The 24,416-nt window shown below is 42.6% G+C and overlaps 1 protein-coding gene across 7 annotated transcripts in view; it reads right to left on the reverse strand.

Annotated features, from left to right (window-relative positions):
* Window positions 1-820: 820 nt before the first annotated feature.
* The window catches only part of LOC129811950 (syntaxin-binding protein 5-like), a 47,450-nt gene continuing 23,854 nt past the window's right edge, over window positions 821-24,416 (reverse strand). For 2 of the 7 annotated variants that reach the window (XM_055863744.1, XM_055863747.1), the window contains exons 12-29: window positions 24,103-24,250; window positions 23,837-23,904; window positions 23,602-23,642; window positions 23,206-23,432; window positions 20,968-21,140; window positions 20,572-20,697; window positions 20,002-20,153; window positions 12,504-12,569; window positions 12,265-12,324; window positions 12,104-12,151; window positions 11,164-11,214; window positions 10,696-10,815; window positions 9,165-9,404; window positions 6,581-6,938; window positions 6,228-6,393; window positions 6,011-6,122; window positions 5,544-5,764; window positions 821-3,636 (exon numbers count right to left, since the gene is read on the reverse strand). In XM_055863744.1, coding sequence (XP_055719719.1) covers window positions 3,595-3,636; window positions 5,544-5,764; window positions 6,011-6,122; window positions 6,228-6,393; window positions 6,581-6,938; window positions 9,165-9,404; window positions 10,696-10,815; window positions 11,164-11,214; window positions 12,104-12,151; window positions 12,265-12,324; window positions 12,504-12,569; window positions 20,002-20,153; window positions 20,572-20,697; window positions 20,968-21,140; window positions 23,206-23,432; window positions 23,602-23,642; window positions 23,837-23,904; window positions 24,103-24,250 — 2,419 coding nt within the window. In that variant the 3' untranslated portion in view covers window positions 821-3,594. Of the gene's footprint in view, window positions 3,637-5,543; window positions 5,765-6,010; window positions 6,123-6,227; window positions 6,394-6,580; window positions 6,939-9,164; window positions 9,405-10,695; window positions 10,816-11,163; window positions 11,215-12,103; window positions 12,152-12,264; window positions 12,325-12,503; window positions 12,570-16,197; window positions 16,288-20,001; window positions 20,154-20,571; window positions 20,698-20,967; window positions 21,141-23,205; window positions 23,433-23,601; window positions 23,643-23,836; window positions 23,905-24,102; window positions 24,251-24,416 lie in introns of all 7 variants that reach the window. The other 5 variants (XM_055863750.1, XM_055863746.1, XM_055863745.1 and 2 more) reach the window with 5 other exon arrangements.

Genomic DNA, 24,416 nt, shown 5'->3' on the forward strand with positions numbered 1-24,416 from the left:
TTCTACTGCCAATGTTTGTCTTTGGAGATTGCGTGTCTCGGTAGCTGAAATTAGAAGGGGTGTCTACATACACTACATGGCCAAAAATATCTATATAGCTACATACTTCCTACATCATTTGTGGCAGCAGATGAATTCAGACTCAGACATCCATGTGAAATTGCAGCTTTATAAAACTGTACAATAAATTGTAACTACACAGCTATTTTATCCCATACGAGTATGGCGGTTGGTTAGTTGAGAAACCTTTTGGCCTCTCCTGGTTGCCGTTTGTGTACAGTATTGTTCCAGTTGCAATAGATCTGTTAGGTAAGACAAGGGAGTATGGGGAACACAGGAAAACAAAATCATGGATCTCATCAAATAAATAGGATTATTGCTATCTGGAATCATTGGGACATCCCTAACCTAAACCCTAACCCCTACCATTTTAAAATGTCAACTTCAAATGGGGTAGGGATGTCCCAAGGATCACAGATATCAAGGAGCAAATAAATATAGTCTTTCACACTCCAGAGGAAAAACAAACATTTACCACACTCAACTCAACTGATGGATATTTCTGATAAGAAACTTCATGAATTTGTGGTCAATCAAGATAGGTTGCAATAGACCGTAGATCGAATACATGGTTCTTTCAAGTCTGTAAACATTAAAAGTTCATGCATCCTCCTAAGTGCAAGAGAACAAGGACCTCAAATATATTGTGACCTGACTGAATGGCTTTTAGTGGATTAAAATATACTGGGAACCCATCCAGAGAAATCACCCTCAGACAATCTTCCAAAAACTGGATCTATCAGATTCTGAGATGCACACATTTAATAGATCAACAGAAATGTTTATTTTCATGTTTGAATATTGGGCAATATGTACAACCATTGTTTGAGAAAAATGTGTCGTCTTAAAATGCACCATTCTATTCTTCTTAAATTATATTAAAAGTATTAATATGGAATATTGAAATTAAAATAATATTTTTTCAAATATATAAATCTATTAGAACATCATTAACTGGCAATGAAAACAAATCCGAAAGTGAAGCAAGTCTGTATATTACTTGGAAATGACACGGTTAACGTTTCCATCATGTTTTGGTCCCTCAGAGAAATAAACAAGAAAAAGGAAAAATATAAACAAAACAAACAAACAAACAAGTGGTTCAAGGTACGAAACAGTGCAAAACCACACAACAGCTCTTTACAATATATGTAGCTCAGTAGTACGAGAAATAACACATCCGGTCAAATGAAAATCTACTTTTCCTGGGTCTTTTGCACACAGGTACATGATGTAATGTGGCAAGTTACAAGGTTAGGGAGTGGCAAGCATGGAGAAGCTGCTCCACCATTTTCCAAACAGTATGGTCTATAGACTTAACACATCCAGACAGACTGTTGGAGTTTGGACAAACAAGACAACAGTGTATAATTAAGCAACTCTTTGGCGTCAGAAAATAAAATGGCTGCTGACCTGTCTTTGAGTCCCAAATGGCACCCTTTTCCCTATGTAGTGCACTACTTTTGAATAGGGTGCCATTTGGGACAGATGTTGTGTCATTTTCCCCGAACCAACACTATCAGATGTGTCTCCAGTTGTCTTGTCGCACTACTCATTTATTTACAGCTTTTGGCTGTTGTGAAAACAATCTGTAGTCTTTTATTTGGAAAATCATTTGGAAAATAAAGAACATAAGATAAACGCGTCTACCTCAACTCAAATGGCAGCATCTCCTTGCACGGGGCAAAAAAAAAATCGCGCTGAAAAACACCATTATGGAAAAATATATACTGTAAGTATAAATATGTGCCCATACACATATCTGTATATATGTACGTTCACAAACACAGATATACACATACATAGGTAGAGGTTAGCATATACGCGTCATGATAAGCAAAGGCGGAAGAGAGTTGTCTGTAAGATAGCGGTTGATTCAGAGAATAATGACCAATGAATGTTTGACCACACATCAAGTGGTACTTGGTCACTTCTTCAACTGACGCTACGAATACAAAGACAGCCATCTTATATCTGTATCCTTGGGATGGAACAGACATGCTTTCTTTTCTAAACATGGAAAACTATTTAAAATGAATAAGCCATGAGTGGAATGAATCAAATTGTCAGATTTAGAATCAGTATCTCAAAGGATTGTGAGACGACTCAGAGAGTAATCCAACCTGTATACAGTACTGCAATATCACCACATTGTTTAGTATGCTGAGGAAGAGTTGTAGGCCTTTAGTTTTCCCCTAGGTACAGACTTAGGATCAGCTAGAACCCCTCCCCCAATCCTAACCATTAGTGAGGAAAATGCTAAACTGACCCAAGATCAGCATCTAGGTGCAACTTCACCCTATTCCGTTGTACATTACTCTCAACTCTATCTCTCAGCCAATCAAAAGCCCAGAACATTAACCTCAACTCTGTCTCAGCCAATCATGAGTCCAGAACAAAAATACAAAGCTGGCACTGACATCATTCTATGGCCATACCTCTATTAGTTATATCATACTATATACAGTATCAGCTGCAAAGTGTTTTCAACATACTAATCCTTCCCGTTTTGGTCATATTAATGTCGACTTAATTTTGTCTAGTGGGTTCAGTAAGAGCCTGTAATATTTTCACTAGGCACACGCAACAGCTGATAACTTACTCTCCATGATAACCAGTTCAACTTTTACCTTTCAGCAAACAAACATGGGAACTGTATAGTATTACTTCCTGCTTCAAAACAAATCTGATTGGAAAACTAACCGTGATAATAACGTATAACCAGGCCTACTGTAAGTAGGAGAAAAGATAAGTTATAATGATGGTGTGATAAGAACTCATGGTAAATAAATTGGTCAATAAACTCATGGTTAATTAAGTGCTTGGATGGACTCCTGAAAAACAAAAACAGTCTCAAATAAAGATGACAAATGAAGACTTGCATGAAAGACGACACAAATCAGTAGAAAAAGAGGACTTGAGACGAAACACAGAGGGGGTGAATCAATCACTGATTCATCCTTTCATAACCATTGCTATAGATATTGAGACTTCAAGAGCAGAGCTGGCTCCACTGACTGTGGTTTCCATGGAGCTTCCTCCACACACAGGAGAATCCCCTTAGAGGTCCATTGCGATTGGTTGACACTGAAGAGCAGGCATCACCTCACCTGGACACTGCACAGGTAATCACAGGCAACCTAACGGTGCTCATTTTGAGTAGAATTATCTTACCTCATGGACAACAAAGCAGCTGAGAACATGACTGATAAAACACAGGAGCAGCCCCCATACATTTAGTCTCCTCTGGTGTGTTAAGGAAATGAACATGATCTCTTTCAGATGACATAGAAACATTCAGAATAACTTTCCTCCTCTGTTCCTTCTAAGTCTGTCTGTTAGTCTACTCCTCCTCATTGGTAACCAGGTGACTGAGGTAATGCAGAGTGTTTTATTGTGCTGCTAGGAGGAAGGCATCAGTCTGTTAGATAACACTTCCTCCTGCAGAGAGATGAAGAAGAGGAGGAGCTGCATCTCCTGTAGATGAAGTGGTGCGAGCAGACAACTGAGTCCCACTCTCTCCTCTCGCTGCAATCAGAGCTGATACCACTTCTTATCTTTGTACTTCAGCTTCATCTGAGAGAAAAAGAAGAGGATGAGAGAGTACGAGACTCATAAAATAAAAGGTAAATATATATATATATATATATATATATATATACACACTGGTCAAAAAAAATAAAGGGAACACTAAAATAACACATCCTAGATCTGAATGAATGAAATATTCTTATTAAATACTTTTTTCTTTACATAGTTGAATGTGCTGACAACAAAATCACACCAAAATTATAAATGGAAATCAAATTTATCAACCCATGGAGGTCTGGATTTGGAGTCACACTCAAAATTAAAGTGGAAAACCACACTACAGGCTGATCCAACTTTGATGTAATGTCCTTAAAACAAGTCAAAATGAGGCTCAGTAGTGTGTGTGGCCTCCACGTGCCTGTATGACCTCCCTACAACGCCTGGGCATGCTCCTGATGAGGTGGCGGATGGTCTCCTGAGGGATCTCCTCCCAGACCTGGACTAAAGCATCCGCCAACTCCTGGACAGTCTGTGGTGCAACGTGGCGTTGGTGGATGGAGCGAGACATGATGTCCCAGATGTGCTCAATTGGATTCAGGTCTGGGGAACGGGCGGGCCAGTCCATAGCATCAATGCCTTCCTCCTGCAGGAACTGCTGACACACTCCAGCCACATGAGGTCTAGCATTGTCTTACATTAGGAGGAACCCAGGGCCAACCGCACCAGCATATGGTCTCACAAGGGGTCTGAGGATCTCATCTCGGTACCTAATGGCAGTCAGGCTACCTCTGGCGAGCCCATGGAGGGCTGTGCGGCCCCCGAAAGAAATGCCACCCCACACCATGACTGACCCACCGCCAAACCGGTCATGCTGGAGGATGTTGCAGGCAGCAGAACGTTCTCCACGGCGTCTCCAGACTGTCACGTCTGTCACATGTGCTCAGTGTGAACCTGCTTTCATCTGTGAAGAGCACAGGGCGCCAGTGGCGAATTTGCCAATCTTGGTGTTCTCTGGCAAATGCCAAACGTCCTGCACGGTGTTGGGCTGTAAGCACAACCCCCACCTGTGGACGTCGGGCCCTCATACCACCCTCATGGAGTCTGTTTCTGACCGTTTGAGCAGACACATGCACATTTGTGGCCTGCTGGAGGTCATTTTGCAGGGCTCTGGCAGTGCTCCTCCTGCTCCTCCTTGCACAAAGGCGGAGGTAGCGGTCCTGCTGCTGGGTTGTTGCCCTCCTACGGCCTCCTCCACGTCTCCTGATGTACTGGCCTGTCTCCTGGTAGCGCCTCCATGCTCTGGACACTACGCTGACAGACACAGCAAACCTTCTTGCCACAGCTCGCATTGATGTGCCATCCTGGATGAGCTGCACTACCTGAGCCACTTGTGTGGGTTGTAGACTCCGTCTCATGCTACCACTAGAGTGAGAGCACCACCAGCATTCAAAAGTGACCAAAACATCAGCCAGGAAGCATAGGAACTGAGAAGTGGTCTGTGGTCACCACCTGCAGAACCACTCCTTTATAGGGGGTGTCTTGCTAATTGCCTATAATTTCCACCTGTTGTCTATTCCATTTGCACAACAGCATGTGACATTTATTGTCAATCGGTGTTGCTTCCTAAGTGGACAGTTTGATTTCACAGAAGTGTGATTGACTTGGAGTTACATTGTGTTGTTTAAGTGTTCCCTTTATTTTTTGAGCAGTGTATATATATATATATTGACAACACTGTCACAGAAGGCAGGCTTCTAATCAAACCTGGGTTCAGGTAGTATTCATTTTCTTTCAAATATTTTAGCTGAGCTTCATTGTTCTCGAAAGTGAAAACCCTGTCCATCCTGCACTCCAGGCAGAATCAATCAAAACGCTCAAAGTATTTGAAAGAGAACAAATACTAGCTGACACCAGGTTTGCACCTCACAGATGACCAGGTGGATATTCCCTACATCGTGAGCGTGTTTAGAGAAGGAGTCCGCGCTGGACATCATGGCTGCGGTTCTGTCCTCCAGCTCTCCCAGTTTCTGCCCCCTCTCGTCCAGGGCTATCCGGGCACGGGCCAGGTCCCCCACCACCCCAGAGGCTGCTCCCTTCATACCCTCCATGCCCTGGGGCCCAGGAATGTGCTGTGCCAGGCTACGAGACGCCTTACCCGCCGCCGTCTCACCAACTGTCGAGGAGAAAAGGAGAGAAAACAAGGTGTGCCAACAAAACAGGCTTCATCATTGCAATGCCATTAGCTCTATGTCCAATAAGAATGTGCCATTAATAAACACATGCCAAACATATTGTATGGCATAATCTATGTCCAAATCAATCCGATCAATCAATCAAAATGCTCTAGAATGTCAGTCACAGTTAAATGAGAAGCCAGTTTTATATTGACGGTGAAGTGTACTGTGGGGATGATACTTACACAGGTCTTCTCTATCCAGGGACTGAGCTCCTCCCCCAAACAAGCCCTTGAAGAAACCTCTGTTAGGAGCCTCAGGTGTCTCGATCGGTGTAAACAACTCTCCCATCATTTCCTAGAGAAGATGCCGATGTAACAGTACGTGTCAAAGAGAACCTCAGTATTTATCATACCCACAAACACAAAACGTGATATCTCTCCGTCACTCACACACACGTACCTGTAGATTGTCGCAGGTCTCCTGGCTGTATGTGATTCTCTGTATCTCGGTGGGGGAGGTGAGGTACATGGCCTGGCCCAGGTTGGAGAAGCAGAAGGTCCGGGCTATCCTCATGTCTGTCAGGGGAAGGTAGTTCACATCCAGGAGTGGTCTGAGACTGGGTAGACTGGAAGGGAGAGAAGGAGCGAGAAAGACAGGGAGAAAGGCAAAGATTGAGCAAGAGACACAAACAGTATGAATGCACTGAAGTAGGCATTGTAGTATACAACATCTGCCACAATCAGCACCAGAGGTCTGTGTTACAGTAAGAGTACCTCAGAGTACATACACACAGACTGGGCCTTTAAGAGTACCTCAGAGCCATGATGTGTCCGTTAGCACAGAAGCAGGCGAGGCAGAGTCCTGCAGCCATCTGCACCACGTCAGCTCTCAGCACAAAGGAGCTCTCTGTGATGTTGTGTTTGAAGAAGCAGGACTGGGAGGGCAGGCCCACCACCTTGGCCTGTTTCTCTGAGCACACCACAGCGTACTGGCTGTCCTGACCCTCCTGGGTGGGGGGTGGAGAGGCCGGCCTGCGCCGCCTCGCCTTCTCCTTCTCCTCGTCCGGAGGGTTGGGCTCCGACCACGGCTCGTAGGAAGGGGGGAGGACCGCCCCAAGGGAGTCAAGGAAAGCCATGGTCAGGATACCTCCTTTAAGTCTGACCAGAGTACCTGGGATAGAGAGGCAAGTTATATATTTCCATTCATAATGCATTACAAGCACATTTATAATGCTTTATGAGCTATGCTGCGCCATAGTCTGAACCTGGAAAATAGAGACAGGTTAGACCTCTGAGGAAGTTTCTCACTCCCTCCTTCTCTAATGCAAACAAACAAATGCAAAAGACATATGGTCCCGTGTGGCTCAGTTGGTAGAGCATGGCGCTTGCAACGCCAGGGTTGTGGGTTCAATTCCCACAGGGGGACCAGGGTTCAATTCCCACGGGGTGACCAGGATGAATATGTATGAACTTTCCAATTTGTAAGTCGCTCTGGATAAGAGCGTCTGCTAAATAACTTAAATGTAAATGTAAATATATTACAGTATATTCGGAAAGTACGGTATTCAGACCCCTTGACTTTTTACACATTTTGTTACGTTACAGCCTTATTCTAAAACGTATTACATTTTTCTCCGCTCAATCTACACACAATATCCCATAATGACAAAGCAAAAACGGGTTTTTATAAATTCATTAAAAAATATATTTCACATTTAAATAAGTATTCAGACACCCTACTCAGTACTTTGTTGAAGCACCGTTGGGAGCGATTACAGCCTCGAGTCTTCTTGAGTATGACGCTACAAGCATGGCACACCTGTATTTGGGGAGTTTCTCTCAGTCTTCCCTGCAGATCCTCTCAAGCTCTGTCAGGTTGGATGGGGAGCGTCGCTACACAGCTATTTTCAGGTCTCTCCAGAGATGTTCGATCGGGTTCAAGTCCGGGCTCTGGCTGGGCTACTCAAGCACATTCTGAGACTTGTCCTGAAGCCACTCCTGCATTGTCTTGGCTGTGTGCTGTTGGAAGGTGAACCGTCGCCCCAGTCTGAGATCCTGAACGCTCTGGAGCAGGTTTTCATCAAGGATCTCTCTGCACTCTGCTCCGTTCATCTTTCCCTCGATCCTGAGTAGTCTCCCAGTCCCTGCCGCTGAAAAACATCCCCACAGCATGATGCTGCCACCACCATGCTTCACCGTAGGGATGGTGCCAGGTTTCCTCCAGACATGATGCTTGGCATTCAGGCCAAAGATTTCATTCTTGGTTTCATCAGACCAGAGAATGTTGTTTCTCATGGTCTGAGAGTCCTTTAGGTGCCTTTAGTCAAACTCCAAGCGGGCTGGCCACTCTACCATAAAAGCATGATTGAGGAACACAGAGGAACTCTGGAGCTCTGTCAGAGTGACCATCAGGTTCTTGGTCACCTTCCTGACCAAGGCCCTACTCCCTCGATTGCTCAGTTTGGCCAGGCGGCCAGCTCTAGGAAGAGTCTTGGTGATTCCAAACTTCTTCCATTTAAGAATGACGGAGGCCACTGTGTTCTTGGGGCCCTTCAACGCTGCAGACATTTTTTGGTACCCTTCCCCAGATCTGTGCCTCGACACAATCCTGTCTCGGAGTTCTACGAACAATTCCTTCGTCCTCATGGCTTGGGTTTTGCTCTGACATGCACTGTCAACTGTGGGACCTTACATAGACAGGATTGTGCCTTTCCAAATCATGTCCAATCAATTGAATTTACCATAGGTGGACTCCAATCAAAGTTGTAGAAACATCTCAAGTATGATCAATGGAAACAGGATGCACCTGTGCTCAGTTTCTAGTCTCATAGCAAGCAGTATGAATATTTACGTAAATAAGGTATGTTTTTATATTTAATACATTTGCAAACATTTCTAAAAACCTTTTTTCGCTTTGTCATTATGGGTATTGTGTGTAGATCGATGAGGAAAATGTTTTATTTAATCCATTTTAGAATAAGGCTGTAATGTAACAAAATGTAGAAGGGGTCTGAATACTTTCCGAATGCACTGTATATATTTGTGCTAATATATAGTTTGCTGACAATCTGCAGTAACCTTGTACACCACTAATTGGCCCCAAACCACAGTATGGGAACCACTGCTTTAATGCAAAGAAACATTTGTGGCCGCAAGCTATTCCTTCCGGTTACATCCAGATTCGGCCACCACAATGACGGTGGTGGTAATGCTTCTGCCACAGAGATGGTTCAGTGAACCGGCTCGTGTGACTAACTAACCTTCTCTGAGAACTGAAAAGTTGGACTGGCTCCCTGAGTAGCATTCATCGTCTTTGTCATTAAAACGTACCGTGGCTGCCCTATAGGCCATGGTCAAAAGTAGTGCACTACATGGAATAGGGTGAAAACACACTGACCACAAGATGATACTCTGACAGGTTGCTGAAGCCTCAGGTCCCCTGTGGGTGGCAGGCTTAGAGCCAGACCCAGAACAGTGCCCTGGGTAGTGCCCACCCACAGGCTGGGGCTGCCACTGCTGTCTGTCTTCCTGGGGAAACTCTCACTGAAGTGGAAGGAGGAGATGGCCTCGCGGGACTCCCGCTCTATACTGGTCACACTGGAGCTCCTCGAGCGGCTGAACAAACTGTCCTTGGCATCTGGATGGTGGCCCACAGAGGACAAATAGAGAGAGAGAGAGGGGAAGCGAGGGATAATATGAAAGTGGATACTTTGATTTAGTAGGAATAGGAAAATAGGAGTGGTTATTAACCCAGGGACAGAGGTACATCCAAGCTAGAGAGAATGAGAAGAAAACATCACATTTCTTCACAGTGCACACAAGGAACAGCGCATGAAACACCCACCCAACTACAGTAGCTCAAAATAAAGGCAATTCCAGAGAATCCACATGGCCTTTCATCATAGAGAGATGACCGGAGATCGTGTTAATTGTTAATTTTCCAAAACGACAAATATGTTAAAAACCATTTTTGACAAATAAGTTCAGTTCCTAATTCACCTACAGTAACACCCTGGCCATTTGCCCAAATAAAGTCTATTCTCAATGTGGAATGTCCCCCCCCAAAAAACTACCTCATGCAGTACCACACTTGAGACAAGGGGATTACTTTACTACAATATGAGTGGCAGTTTGAATAGCATGGGAAAAACATAGATGGCTCATCTTTGTGTCTGTACCATGATGGTGCCTGTGAGAGCAGGGGCAGCCCCATTGAGGCCATCTCCATCTTGAAGTAGTCCATTCTCTTCTATTACTTCTAGGAGTTGGTAAACCAACTGGCTGTCTGGCTAAAATGTGGTATACTGTGCCACCTGGAGTGCGTTGTTTAAACAGATATGAAGCCAAGGTTGGTGATTTACTGCCACGTGCTGGTTATAGAATGTTTGCTCACGAGTATAATGGCTCATCCCTTCTGGTGACCCCGGATGGAATTATGTGATCCTTCCTTAACCCATAGGAAGTCTCACCCAGTTGACTGCTTCAAAATGGTGAAAGCCCTCAATGGCAATGTCCATGCAAAAACAGGTTATTTCCAATTAGTGATCACTATCCATCTCTGTGTCAAACACATCGCTGCAATCAACACACGTGTTTCAGAGAAGTAAACAAGAAAAGAAGGATTTTCAACACAATGCAGACGGTAACTGAAGAACGTCCTCAAAAACAAAACAAGGGAACCAACAAGCCAGTCAGTGAGAGAGTTAGTATTAAAGTTCAAAGTTCAGAACCAGCTAACAGTAGGCCTTAGCAGAAGTGGTGGGGGTTAGTACCAGTTATCCCACTGCAGCCCAAGTCAATGGCACCCTATTCCCTATACAGTGCACTACGTTTGACCTGAGCCCTATGTGGGACCTGGTCAAAAGTAGTGCACTATATAGGGAATAGGGTGCCATTTCAGATGCAGACCACATGCCTGGTCCACTCACTGAGGTAAGGGACTGAGAGAGTCCTTTGTTGGGAGAGAGACTTCCTGGGCTCCTTGCCCTCCTTCACACAACAAAAGCGCTTCTTATACGGGAGAGAGTGCTGGCGTCGTACCCTCTTCTCTGCTCACAGAGAGGACGAGGGCAAACAGAGAGTACGTGTCTCAGTTTACCAGATTACAAGATAACAGCATTTGAATTTTGCACATTAGTGTCTTTCTTACAGGTTAGGCTAAGCTTAGCCTGGTGGAACCAGCCTGATCGTGCGACAGCACACAACTCTGTTGAAATGGTAAACGCAGCCGTCAGGCTGGTTCCACCAGGCTAGGGCTACACTCTCACAAAACAACATTTATGAACATTGAAAATGTAAGGAACGTTTGGGGTACTTAAGAAGTGGGAATGGAACAGCACCTGAAAAGTAGAAGAGCTACTAGGGAATGTAAACAACACAAAGTTATAAGGGCTTACCCAGGTCTGTCTTTTGCTCTGTAGGTGAGCAAATTTTCCTTGACATCTTGGCTGCAAGAAAAAAAAAAGTATAAATACAATAAAACATACCCTCTTAACAAACGAATAAAACATTTTTAACTGGCCATATAAAATGACGCTTGTTTTGATCACTCTTGGCAAATTTGTCATCCGCCATTCATTGGCAAAAAGCATGAGAGGAGAATGTAGAATTAGCAATGATCCTCAGAGGCAGCTGGTTATTGAGTGCATCATGCCGAACAGCCAGGCTATGAGGAGAAGTACCCTCTCTCACACAGTCAACGCGAGCCTAGCATTATTACACACACACAGCCTGTAACGTCAAAAAAAGCAAGAGGTAGACAAGAAAAAGAGATTGAATTCTGGTTATTGTTACAATGGAAGACTGGAAAGGAGAGAGAGGAAAAATCATTCAAGGGAATAATCAAGTACCAAGGTCCTGTAATATAAATATTTATATATTTTTGTCAAACCAAAACTTCAGTTATTCTATTGATGAACATTCCCAATACCTCAAATTAGTTAGAAATTAGTAAGAGATTACAGAATTACTATACGTTTGAACCAGCGAAAAATTGCAACGCTTTTAGATTTGAGTGATTTTGTAAAGTTTTTGTGATCTTTATTTCACATTCTATCCTCTTTAGAGAGAACATGTGCTACAATGATTTTACTCCAGTGCAAAAAGCATAGTACATTTCATCCTTAGAGAGAAATGTGGAGGCCCCTGTATCTGTCATGCACTTGACAAAGTGCAGCGGATCACTTCGATAGATCAACCCGCAGATTGAGTGCATGCATCTTCATCATCATCATCATCATCAGCACGTTGGATTAAGGCACAGCCTTGGTTAGAAGCCCAGTGAAGTTGGTAAGAGAGAAAGCAGTAGAGTTTATAAACACAGGGATCATACACTACCAAAGTCATTGGCAACCGTCTTGGAAAACCGCCTGCTTTTGGACTTCACTGCAAATGTGTTTTAAAAAGACAAAAGGCAAATGTAAAATCGCCGATGGCCAGAACATACGGGAAGAATGAAGCTCAGTAGATGTTGTTGATTCATCAATGTAATACAGTACCCTTCTGTATGAACCTTTTCTGTTTGTGTTCATCGTCTGAATTGGTGGGTGACGTAGAGCCTAATGTATACGGCGACAACAACACTTCAGTGGACATCAACCCTTTTAACACTCCCTTACTGAGTCGAAACCCAAAAGCAGCTAGTAAATAGACATGTCAAACATGTGTAATTTGTACGTCTTCAAGAAAAAGGTAGATTGCGTTTTGTATTATACAGTAATTGAGAATGACATTTTACCTGACGTTGGTGATTTGTTGCTTTTCTCTTCCAAAGCGTTGTTTCCATTGTTGTTATCACTGAGAGCTGTGGAGAACAGACATGTCTTAGACCAACAGAGCTGTAGAGAACAGACATGTCTTAGACCAACGTGTTGTTATCACTGAGAGCTGTGGAGAACAGACATGTCTTAGACCAACGTGTTGTTATCACCGAGAGCTGTGGAGAACAGACATGTCTTAGACCAACGTGTTGTTATCACCGAGAGCTGTGGAGAACAGACATGTGTTGTTATCACCGAGAGCTGTGGAGAACAGACATGTGGTGTTATCACAGAGCTGTGGAGAACAGACATGTCTTAGACCAACAGAGCTGTGGAGAACAGACATGTCTTAGACCAACGTGTTGTTATCACTGAGCTGTGGAGAACAGACATGTCTTTGACCAACGTGTTGTTATCACTGAGCTGTGGAGAACAGACATGTGTTAGACCAACGTGTTGTTATCACTGAGAGCTGTGGAGAACAGACATGTCTTCGACCAACGTGTTGTTATCACTGAGAGCTGTGGAGAACAGACATGTGTTGTTATCACAGAGCTGTGGAGAACAGACATGTCTTAGAACAACGTGTTGTTATCACTGAGAGCTGTGGAGAACAGACATGTCTTAGACCAACAGAGCTGTGGAGAACAGACATGTCTTAGAACAACGTGGTGTTATCACTGAGAGCTGTGGAGAACAGACATGTCTTAGACCAACAGAGCTGTGGAGAACAGACATGTGTTGTTATCACTGAGAGCTGTGGAGAACAGACATGTCTTAGACCAACGTGTTGTTATCACAGAGCTGTGGAGAACAGACATGTCTTAGACCAACGTGTTGTTATCACTGAGAGCTGTGGAGAACAGACATGTGTTGTTATCACTGAGAGCTGTGGAGAACGGACATGTCTTAGACCAACGTATTATCACAGAGCTGTGGAGAACAGACATGTGTTGTTATCACAGAGCTGTGGAGAACAGACATGTGTTGTTATCACTGAGAGCTGTGGAGAACAGACATGTGTTGTTATCACTGAGAGCTGTGGAGAACAGACATGTGTTGTTATCACTGAGAGCTGTGGAGAACAGACATGTGTTGTTATCACAGAGCTGTGGAGAACAGACATGTCTTAGACCAACGTGTTGTTATCACTGAGAGCTGTGGAGAACGGACATGACAAAGACCAACGTGTTGTTATCACTGAGAGCTGTGGAGAACAGACATGTCTTAGACCAACGTGTTGTTATCACTGAGAGCTGTGGAGAACAGACATGTGTTGTTATCACCGAGAGCTGTGGAGAACGGACATGTCTTAGACCAACGTATTATCACAGAGCTGTGGAGAACAGACATGTGTTGTTATCACTGAGAGCTGTGGAGAACAGACATGTGTTGTTATCACTGAGAGCTGTGGAGAACGGACATGTCTTAGACCAACGTATTATCACAGAGCTGTGGAGAACAGACATGTGTTGTTATCACTGAGAGCTGTGGAGAACAGACATGTGTTGTTATCACTGAGAGCTGTGGAGAACAGACATGTGTTGTTATCACAGAGCTGTGGAGAACAGACATGTCTTAGAACAACATGTTGTTATCACTGAGAGCTGTGGAGAACGGACATGTCTTAGACCAACGTATTATCACAGAGCTGTGGAGAACAGACATGTCTTAGACCAACGTATTATCACAGAGCTGTGGAGAACAGACATGTGTTGTTATCACAGAGCTGTGTAGAACAGACATGTCTTAGAACAACATGTTATCACTGAGAGCTGTGGAGAACAGACATGTGTTGTTATCACAGAGCTGTGGAGAACAGACATGTCTTAGAACAACATGTTGTTATCACTGAGAGCTGTGGAGAACGGACATGTCTTAGACCAACGTATTATCACAGAGTTGTGGAGAACAGACATGTGTTGTTATCACAGAGCTGTGGAGAACAGACATGTCTTAGACCAACAGAGCTGTGGAGAACAGACATGTCTTAGACCAACAGAACTGTGGAGAACAGACATGTGTTGTTATCACTGAGAGCTGTGGAGAACAGACATGTCTTAGACCAATGTGTTGTTATCACAGAGCTGTGGAGAACAGACATGTCTTTGACCAACGGAGCTGTGGAGAACAGACATGTGTTGTTATCACTGAGAGCTGTGGAGAACAGACATGTCTTAGACCAACGTGTTGTTATCACAGAGCTGTAGAGAACAGACATGTCTTTGACCAACGGAGCTGTGGAGAACAGACATGTCTTAGACCAACGTGTTGTTATCACAGAGCTGTGGAGAACAGACATGTCTTTGACCAACGGAGCTGTGGAGAACAGACATGTCTTAGACCAACGTGTTGTTATCACAGAGCTGTGGAGAACAGACATGTCTTTGACCAACGGAGCTGTGGAGAACAGACATGTCTTAGACCAACGTGTTGTTATCACTGAGAGCTGTGGAGAACAGACATGTGTTGTTATCACTGAGAGCTGTGGAGAACGGACATGTCTTAGACCAACGTATTATCACAGAGCTGTGGAGAACAGACATGTGTTGTTATCACAGAGCTGTGGAGAACAGACATGTCTTAGACCAACATGTTGTTATCACTGAGAGCTGTGGAGAACGGACATGTCTTAGACCAACGTATTATCACAGAGCTGTGGAGAACAGACATGTGTTGTAATCACAGAGCTGTGGAGAACAGACATGTCTTAGACCAACATGTTGTTATCACTGAGAGCTGTGGAGAACGGACATGTCTTAGACCAACGTATTATCACAGAGCTGTGGAGAACAGACATGTGTTGTTATCACAGAGCTGTGGAGAACAGACATGTCTTAGACCAACATGTTGTTATCACTGAGAGCTGTGGAGAACAGACATGTCTTAGACCAACATGTTGTTATCACTGAGAGCTGTGGAGAACAGACATGTCTTAGAACAACATGTTGTTATCACTGAGAGCTGTGGAGAACAGACATGTGTTGTTATCACTGAGAGCTGTGGAGAACAGACATGTCTTAGAACAACATGTTGTTATCACTGAGAGCTGTGGAGAACAGACATGTCTTAGAACAACATGTTGTTATCACTGAGAGCTGTGGAGAACAGACATGTGTTGTTATCACTGAGAGCTGTGGAGAACGGACATGTCTTAGACCAACAGAGCTGTGGAGAACAGACATGTGTTGTTATCACTGAGAGCTGTGGAGAACAGACATGTGTTGTTATCACAGAGCTGTGGAGAACAGACATGTCTTAGACCAACGTGGTGTTATCACTGAGAGCTGTGGAGAACAGACATGACAAAGACCAACGTGTTCTCTACAGTGAAGACTGCTGCTGACCATCAACTAGCTTCAAAGTGGGCTTAAGATGTTCATAGTTGGGAAAAATCGGAGGCAAGTAACTATGTTAGGAGCTTTTTAACTGAGCTGATAGATAAACAAAGACTAAGTAATTGCAATATCTTCCCCATTCCTCCATGTGACTATCGTATGAAAATCATATTCCCTGTCCAGTTAAGCTACTTATCCATACACTTTTACATAAGTGTCAGCTAAAATAAGTTGTCTGAGTGCATGAAAACAAATGGTGATTGAAACTGATTGAAGAGAAAGAGAGAGATGGAGAGAGAAGACAACCGAGTATGATAAACATGAGATGACTTACGGGCGTTAGAAGAACGATAAGTCTGTTTCACAGACTTATAAAAGATATAAAGGCGGGCCATGCAAGACGTCACAGGCGGAATGCCTTTGTCTTTACAAGGCCAAAGAGAGAGAGCAACAGAGGGAGAACAACAGTAAGAAAAAGGTAAGACAAAACATTGATAAAAAAATCATAAGAATAGAACAAATCCAAGGAACTCAGAGGCTAGCAACTGGTCGTTCCACCAATTTGGTACCGTTTGATAAGTATAACTTTGTCCCAAAAAAACGTTTGATTTCCACAAAAAAATAAAAATAATCATAAAGAGCACATGTTCAATTTCCTAAAAAACATGTTTTTCTATCAAGAGGTTAAATAAATAAAATATACTATCGTAAGTGCCTACTAAGTGCCAAATAAAAAGTGACAGGGTTGACGATTTCATCTTAAATCAGCCATAAATCCCCTTTTTTGACAGGGGGAAATGGAAGCTTGTTGTGTGCAACAGCAAGTGGCAATTGAATGAAAGCTTCCCCAGCAAAATGTAAATTGTTAAAACACGTCTAGCCTGTCTATCTATGGGTTATGCTCGACCCGCTCAATTTTCCACCACAAAAGAGAACATGGCCAACAAGAGTAGAACCAGCTCACCTGCTTTGTGATTTGGCCAGAAGATGTTCAATGTTTCTTCTGAAGAAAATATTTTTTCAAAGGAATAGCTTCACCATATTTAAACAAGAGTTCACCTCACGTAACAGGGTTGATCTCGAAATGAGGGAGAGACGTAAATGAATCACTAATTACACGAAATAAATAATAATCTGAAGAAATTTATTTGTCGAAGCAACAAAATAACCAGGGCTTTACAATGATGATATAACTTGGAGACATTTGGAGGTTAAGTGGGTTAAAATCTTCCTAGAAGTCAGAAGTGCACGGAGGAACATGTCAAAACGCAGAATTTTGCAGATTTATTGAATTCACGATGTGGTCTATATCGAAGGGCACGTCATTAAATATAACAGGCTTTTAAAATGCTATATTGGTGCACAGTGTCTACTTAAAATATCAAAAGGGACGCAAAAGGCACTCTTTCGTGGAATGACCCATCTGCATTCCCTAATTAAATTGACTGTTTTCAAACAATGGCACCGTTTATAGATTTGTAAATGGTCTTTTTCTATAAATCCAATCAAGACGTTAGAATAGATTTGTGAATGAAATTGAAAGTTACGGATCCGACTGTAGTCAATAAAGGTGTAATACAGAGTGTTGAATCCAGTGCTGAACCTCTGAAGCCGAACTGAGCAGAAGATGAATGAACGTATATAGAAGAGCACGAGTGGAAGGAGGACAGAGACAGACAGAGAGGACAGAGAGAGGGGAGAGAAAGCAAGAGAACATGAGTGGGGGAATGACAGGACTAGGGTTGCAAAGAGAGGGTATACTACTAGAAACTTTATAAGTTCACCAATAAACTACAGTACCAGAATTTTGGTATCTTAAAATATTGGTATCACAAGAAATCTAGCGGCCTTTTTGGTTCCTTCAGATTTTTACAACGGTCTGTGATTATCTCTGACCTTCTGTGCGGCCTTATCACATGTAAAATAGTGATACAATTTATTTTAAATAATGATATTTACATAGGGATATTCTTTTTTTAGGATATATCGTTTTTGCACCAAAACTCCAGTATTTTTATTTCATAGCTTATTAATCTTCTTTTTAAAAATAGGAAGCCGAGTTGTTTTCAGCACTTTTATTTCCACGACTGATCACTAGTTTTCTCATGGCTCTCATGGTGGTGTGGAATAGAGATGGTGCGTCTCTTGTTGACCAATAAGAAGGCTGCACCATTAAATGCAATTTTGTGTGTGCAAAATAAAACATTTTGGGGGGAAAAATATTGCGAAACAATATCATTACACTATTATTGTAGATATTTTAAAGACATTTTCTGAAATTACAATGGAAAAATATTACATATAGCACCTTTAACATTATTACATTGTATTGCATTAAAAGTTTTAAACTTATGCCACGGATCCCTTGGCCAAAATTTGTTGAATCTGTTGTTAGTAATAAAAAAAGAAAAGAGATATATATATATATATTTTTCTCTCTCCGCGGACCCCCTGCATTACCTCCGCGGCACAGACAGATCCCACTCATGATGAGCATGTTTCTCCGAGTTTCTACTGAGCCACTGAACAGATGGGACAGTCCACCAGTGATGACAGAGAGATGCTACTGCAGGGGGTGGAGCACTTAGGGTGTGAAGCCAAACTGGCTGCCAAGAGTGTGAGGCCTGCACCTCTAGCCAGCTCAGTGACTGGCTTTAAGAGTCATAGACAGACGAGCCCAAAAGTATTTGAACAGTGACGTGTTTGGTTGTTTTGGCTCTGTACTCAGCACTTTGGAATTGAAATGATACAATGACTATGAGGTTAAAATGTGGTTTAAGTTTTAATTTGAGGGTATTGTCATCCATGTCGGGTGAACCGTTTCGAAGTTACAGCACTTTTTCTACATAGCCAGCCCATTTTTAGGGAACCAAAAGTATTTGTACAAATTCACTTATGTGTATTAAAGTAGTCAAGTTTAGTATTTGGTTCAATATTCCTAGCATGCAATGACTACATCAAACTTCTGGCTACAAACTAGCATCCACATGCATATAAAAGTGTTCAGAAACAAATTCTATTCTTATTTACAATAAAAGTGACTCAAATTACACAACACATTATTAACCATTAATTTCTAAATTGGGCACCAAATAAAATCAGAAACACAACCAAAACAAACTGCAAATGCTTCCAACAAGTTTGTAGAGTCACAAGCGTGATGTAGTCATTGCGTGCTAGGAATATAGGACCAAATACTAAACTTTTGACTACAGTAAGTTAATACACAAGTAAATTGTCCCAACACCTTTGGTCCTCTAAAATGAAAAGACTATATACAGAAAGTGCTGTAATTTCTAAATGGTTCACCCGATATGGAGGAAAATACCCTCAAATTAAAATAAAAGGCCCAATGTGGCCATTTTTATGTAACAAGTAAGTACCTAACTGTGATTGTTTTTGACCATTTGAATTGAAAACAAACAAGAGCAATTTCTCAAGCAAGAAATCTGCTAGGAATGTCTGGGAGGGGTCTGAGTGGGGAGGGGAAATCTGAAAACTAGCTGTTATTGGCAGAGAGGCTTGGAACTCTTTCTTATTGCTCTATAAAAAAATTTACCTGGTGGTGTCACCAGACAGGCCAAAACTCTATCCCCCCAAAACAGGCAGAAAATTCAGGCATTCTTTTCAAAAAGCTCATACACTAAAAGGGCATTATCATTTTCACAATATTATTCTAACCTTATACAGTGGAAATATATTTAAACACAGGAAAACCTATTTTTGATTGCACTGGGCCACAGGTTAACCTCAGCCATTGTGTCATTTCAAAGTGCTGGAGTAGAGAGCCAAAACAACAACAGAAATTGCCACGGTCCAAATTCCTTTGGACCTCACTGAATATACAGTAGTTGTGTTCTCATTCGATCCCCTGGCTTTGACTATCAATACCTTTCAGTCCGGACTACAACTCACTTGACATCCATCACTATACTAATCCCTTTCATGACACCATCAGGCGGGGGCTCTAGGGAACATACTTAAGTGATTATCCCCTGCTGCTGCATGAAAAACTAAAATCGCAAAAGGAAGATATTGTAGTCTTTCTGATTCTACTTTTTGTCCAGAAATATACTCCATTTCTCATTTCTGGGAACATACATGCCTTAGCCTAGTCAACATTCAGGGAGCCCCTCACCTCCAGATGGATGTCGTTTCTTGCGAGGCGACCGAGGCTGTCTCTGGTAGGGGTCTGAGGGACTGTACAGCTCTGACGTGCCCATGTTCAGGAGGAGGCTCTTCTGAAGGTAGTCCACTACAGCCAGACCATTGCTGTTGCCAAACACCACACTGAGGGGAATGCGGTCATTTTTTAACTGATGTCATCTGCAGTTTTATAAACAACACAAAGGTTTTCAGCCCCTAAGGCAGGGGTGTCAAACTCATTCCATGGAGGGCCTACTGTCTGCAGGTTTTAGTTTTTTAATTTCAATTTTAAAAAACTTAGACAACCAGGTGTGGGGAGTTCCTTACTAATTAGTGACCTTAATTCATCAATCAAGTAAAAGGGAGGAGCGCAAACCCGCAGACACTCAGCCCTCCACGGAATGAGTTTGACACATGTGCCCTAAGGCAACCAATAAAGCCCTTTGTGTATGATCTCTGCATGAATACAACTGCAGGTGATGTGTCTAATGTACATCTTGACCATCAAGAGTGCAGTGGTTCGTGCTGACACAGCCAGACAGGCAGGCAGACGTAGACTTACAGTCCGTATAAGGAGTTGACAGCCAGGCTGGTGATCTGCTGGGGCGGCTCCCCACAAACCCAGACCAGCTGAATGACCAGCTCCACCTGGTAACCAGGAGACTGCTTCAGAGGGGAGCTCCGGACCCTGCAGTGAAACACCACACCAGGATTAGATGCCTTGTGGTGTTAAAAGTGCATACTGTGGTGTACCTAGCTACACATCTACACTACCACTTATTGTTCACATGCATTTGTATCTGCATTAATCCTATATGCAAATAGCCTACTTATTATTATCTTATCTTCATGGATGGCGCTTTTTGTAAATTGGATGGCGCTTTTTGTAAAACGCTTTTGGCGTAAATTTTGTAAAATGTCAATGCTAAGCAGGAAAACTGAACTGTTTGGTTCGTACTTGAGGCATGGTACATTATCCCGGGGCCCGTCATCAGTTGTGGAGGGCTGAGTCTCAGGGGGGTCTCCCTCCTGGGTTGGGCAGGAGTAGTGTACTGGGGTAGGAGGACGCTCTCCTGCAGTGTCTGGAGAATCCACAACATCCAGCTCACACTGCATACGCACCTCCAACAGCTGAGTCAACAAATGTTACTTTTTTTTTTATTTTAGTAATTTAGCAGACACTCTTATCCAGAGCTATTTACAGTCATGAGGGCCCTATGTTTTGGAGTATCATATCACATGACCCAGAGTTTAAAAATGAGAAGAAAACCAAAAATGAAAGCAATTGAGGAGGGTGCTGGACCATCTGATATTAAAATAAAAAAAGGGGAAAGTTTGATGGAAAAGCTTTATTTAAAAGGTTAAAATCCAGGTCATGTGACATGAATGCCCAAAACACAGGGCCCTAGTGATAATATCTAGTCATAAACATGAACACTGATAGCAGGTGGAATGGGAAATCAGGGGGAAATACTGATTTTGGAAATAGGTCAAGTTCAACGATTTTATGAATGGAGAATTATGTCAGAAAAGCAGGAATTCCAGATTAGTCAGGTAAAAAAAAACATCCCTGTAATACACTCACACATCCTAATATAAAGTTGAAGTCGGAAGTTTACATACACTTAGGTTGGAGTCATTAAAACTCGTTGCTCAACCACTCCACAAAGTTCTTGTTAACAAACTATAGTTTTGGCAAGTCGGTTAGGACATCTACTTTGTGCATGACACAAGTCATTTTTCCAACAATTGTTTACAGACAGATTATTTAATTTATAATTCACTGTATCACAATTCCACTGGGTCAGAAGTTTACACACAGTTGACTGTGCCTTTAAACAGCTTGGAAAACTCCAGAAAATTATATCATGGCTTTAGAAGCTTCTGATAGGCGAATTGACATCATTCGAGTCAATTGGAGATGTACGTATGGATATATTTCAAGGCCTACCTTCAAACTCAGTGCCTCTTTGCTTGACATCATGGGAAAATCAAAAGAAATCAGCCAAGACTTCGGAAAGAAAATTGTAGACCTTCACAAGTCTGGTTCATCCTTGGGAGCAATTTCCAAATGCCTGAAGGTACCACGTTCATCTGTACAAACAATAGTACGCAAGTATAAACACCATGGGACCACCCAGCCGTCATACCGCTCAGGAAAGAGACGCGTTCTGTCTCCTAGAGGTGAACGTACTTTGGTGCGAAAAGTGCAAATCAATCCTAGAACAACAGCAAAGGACCTTGTGAAGATGCTGGAGGGAACCGGTACAAAAGTAGCTATATCCACAGTAAAATGAGTCCTATATTGACATAACCTGAAAGGAAGCTCAGCAAGGAAGAAGCCACTGCTCCAAAACCGCCATAAAAAAGCCAGACTGCGGTTTGCAACTGCACATGGGGACAAAGATCGTACTTTTTGGAGAAATGTCCTCTGGTCTGATGAAATAAAAATAGAACTGTTTGGCCATAATGACCATCGTTATGTTTGGAGGAAAAAGGGGGATGCTTGCAAGCTGAAGAACACCATCCCAACCGTGAAGCACGGGGGTGGCAGCATCATGTTGTGGGGGTGCTTTGCTGCAGGAGGGACTGGTGCACTTCACAAAATAGATAACATCATGAGGAGTGTGGATATATGTGGATGTGTGGATATGTTGAAGCAACATCAAGGTATTAGTCAGGAAGTTAAAACTTGGTTGCAAATGGGTCTTCCAAATGGACAATGACCCCAAGCATACTTCCAAAGTTATAGCAAAATGGCTTAAGGACAACAAATTCAAGGTATTGGAGTGGTCAGCACAAAGCCCTGACCTCAATCCTATAGAGAATATGTAGGCAGAACTGAAACAGCGTGTGCGAGCAAGGAGGCCTACAAACCTGACTCAGTTACACCAGCTCTGTCGGGAGGAATGGGCCAAAATTCACCCAACTTCTGACCCACTGGGAATGTGATGAAAGAAATAAAAGCTGAAATATATCTTTCTCTCTACTATTATTCTGACATTTCACATTCTTACAATAAAGTGGTGATCCTAACTGACCTAAGACAGGGAATTTTTACTTTGATTAAATGTCAGGAATTGTGAAAAACTGAGTTTAAATGTATTTGGCGAATGTGTACGTAAACTTCCGACTTCAACTGTATATTCAAAACGCTGCATTGGTATGATATTGAGAAACTGGTTGCTACAGTTACCTGCACCACCTCAGTGGTTATTTCCTGTTTGCTGAACCTATAGATGATGACGTGGGCGGAGACTCCAGCCACACACAGCATCCTGCTCTCTGGGCACCACGACAAGGTCTGGATGGCGTAGGGATCCTCATCCACTATCTCCGTGCTCGGCTTCTCCTCCTTACCGCCCTTTAGAGCCTTCTCAAACACCTTGGCAGTCTTCAGCTTGTACAGTACTTGGAGCATTACTAGGACAAAGGATGGGGGATATTATAATGAGCTATGAGCAATGACCTACAGGTGTCATTGGGACTACATACAAATGTATTTTATTGCTTTACAAAAGGGACGAACCACTGTGGTATTCTTATTTCATCCAATTACATAATCGAAGGAATCAAATGAATCGCCACTCACTTGCAGAAGCATCCCAAAAATTGATTGATCCATCAGCATGTCTGTTCATTGCAAAGAAGGAAAATGAGAACAGTTTTGTTTGTAAATACATACCGTAAATACATAATCGAAATCCAGTTTGTGTTAGGTAAGTGTTGCGCACATAGAAGTATAAAGAATTACTTATAGAGGGGAATTATAGGATCTCTATGGTTGTGTTTCTGTCTCAGCCTTCAGGTGTTCGGTAGGTACTCACCCAGTGACAATGATCTCAGGGTAGCTTAGTGTGCCTTGGCCCCAGTTACCACCACTTATGGGCCATTCCTGGAAATACAAAAAAAGGCATTTATTACACAAATATAACCTTGTGACCACATAAATACAGTCAAAGCCCTATTCCAATATAAAACAATTCTGTAAGTTCTGTTCCAATATTTAAAAAAAATTGTAAGCACATAACACATTTCTTAAGTGGGATAAAGCCTATTTTCTAAAAAAAAATTAATTTATTTTTTAAGTTACCTTCTTACTGTAACCCGGTCTCTTTTGCCAGGAGGCAACAGAGTAAAGTGCAGGTATGAGTTCAGGAGGGCAGTCAGCAAAATATTCTACGCACGTCACTGGAGACTTGTGGATCGACAGAGAGTATGGGTTCTCAAATATTGGGTATCTGTCAATCAAAAAGGGAAAAGGCTGTGGTTGTAAGACACTAAGACTAAAAGAAGAATATTACTTTAGTGTCCAATGGAAACTTGTCGTCTGCTTTCATTCCAGCCCCTCCCCCCCTACTATATGTCAAGTCTTCAAACAGCAGGCCATCGTTCCATGTATCGTGC

The sequence above is a fragment of the Salvelinus fontinalis genome, chromosome 15 (genome assembly GCF_029448725.1).
Source record: "Salvelinus fontinalis isolate EN_2023a chromosome 15, ASM2944872v1, whole genome shotgun sequence".
In the NCBI taxonomy this organism is placed as follows: Eukaryota; Metazoa; Chordata; class Actinopteri; order Salmoniformes; family Salmonidae; genus Salvelinus; species Salvelinus fontinalis.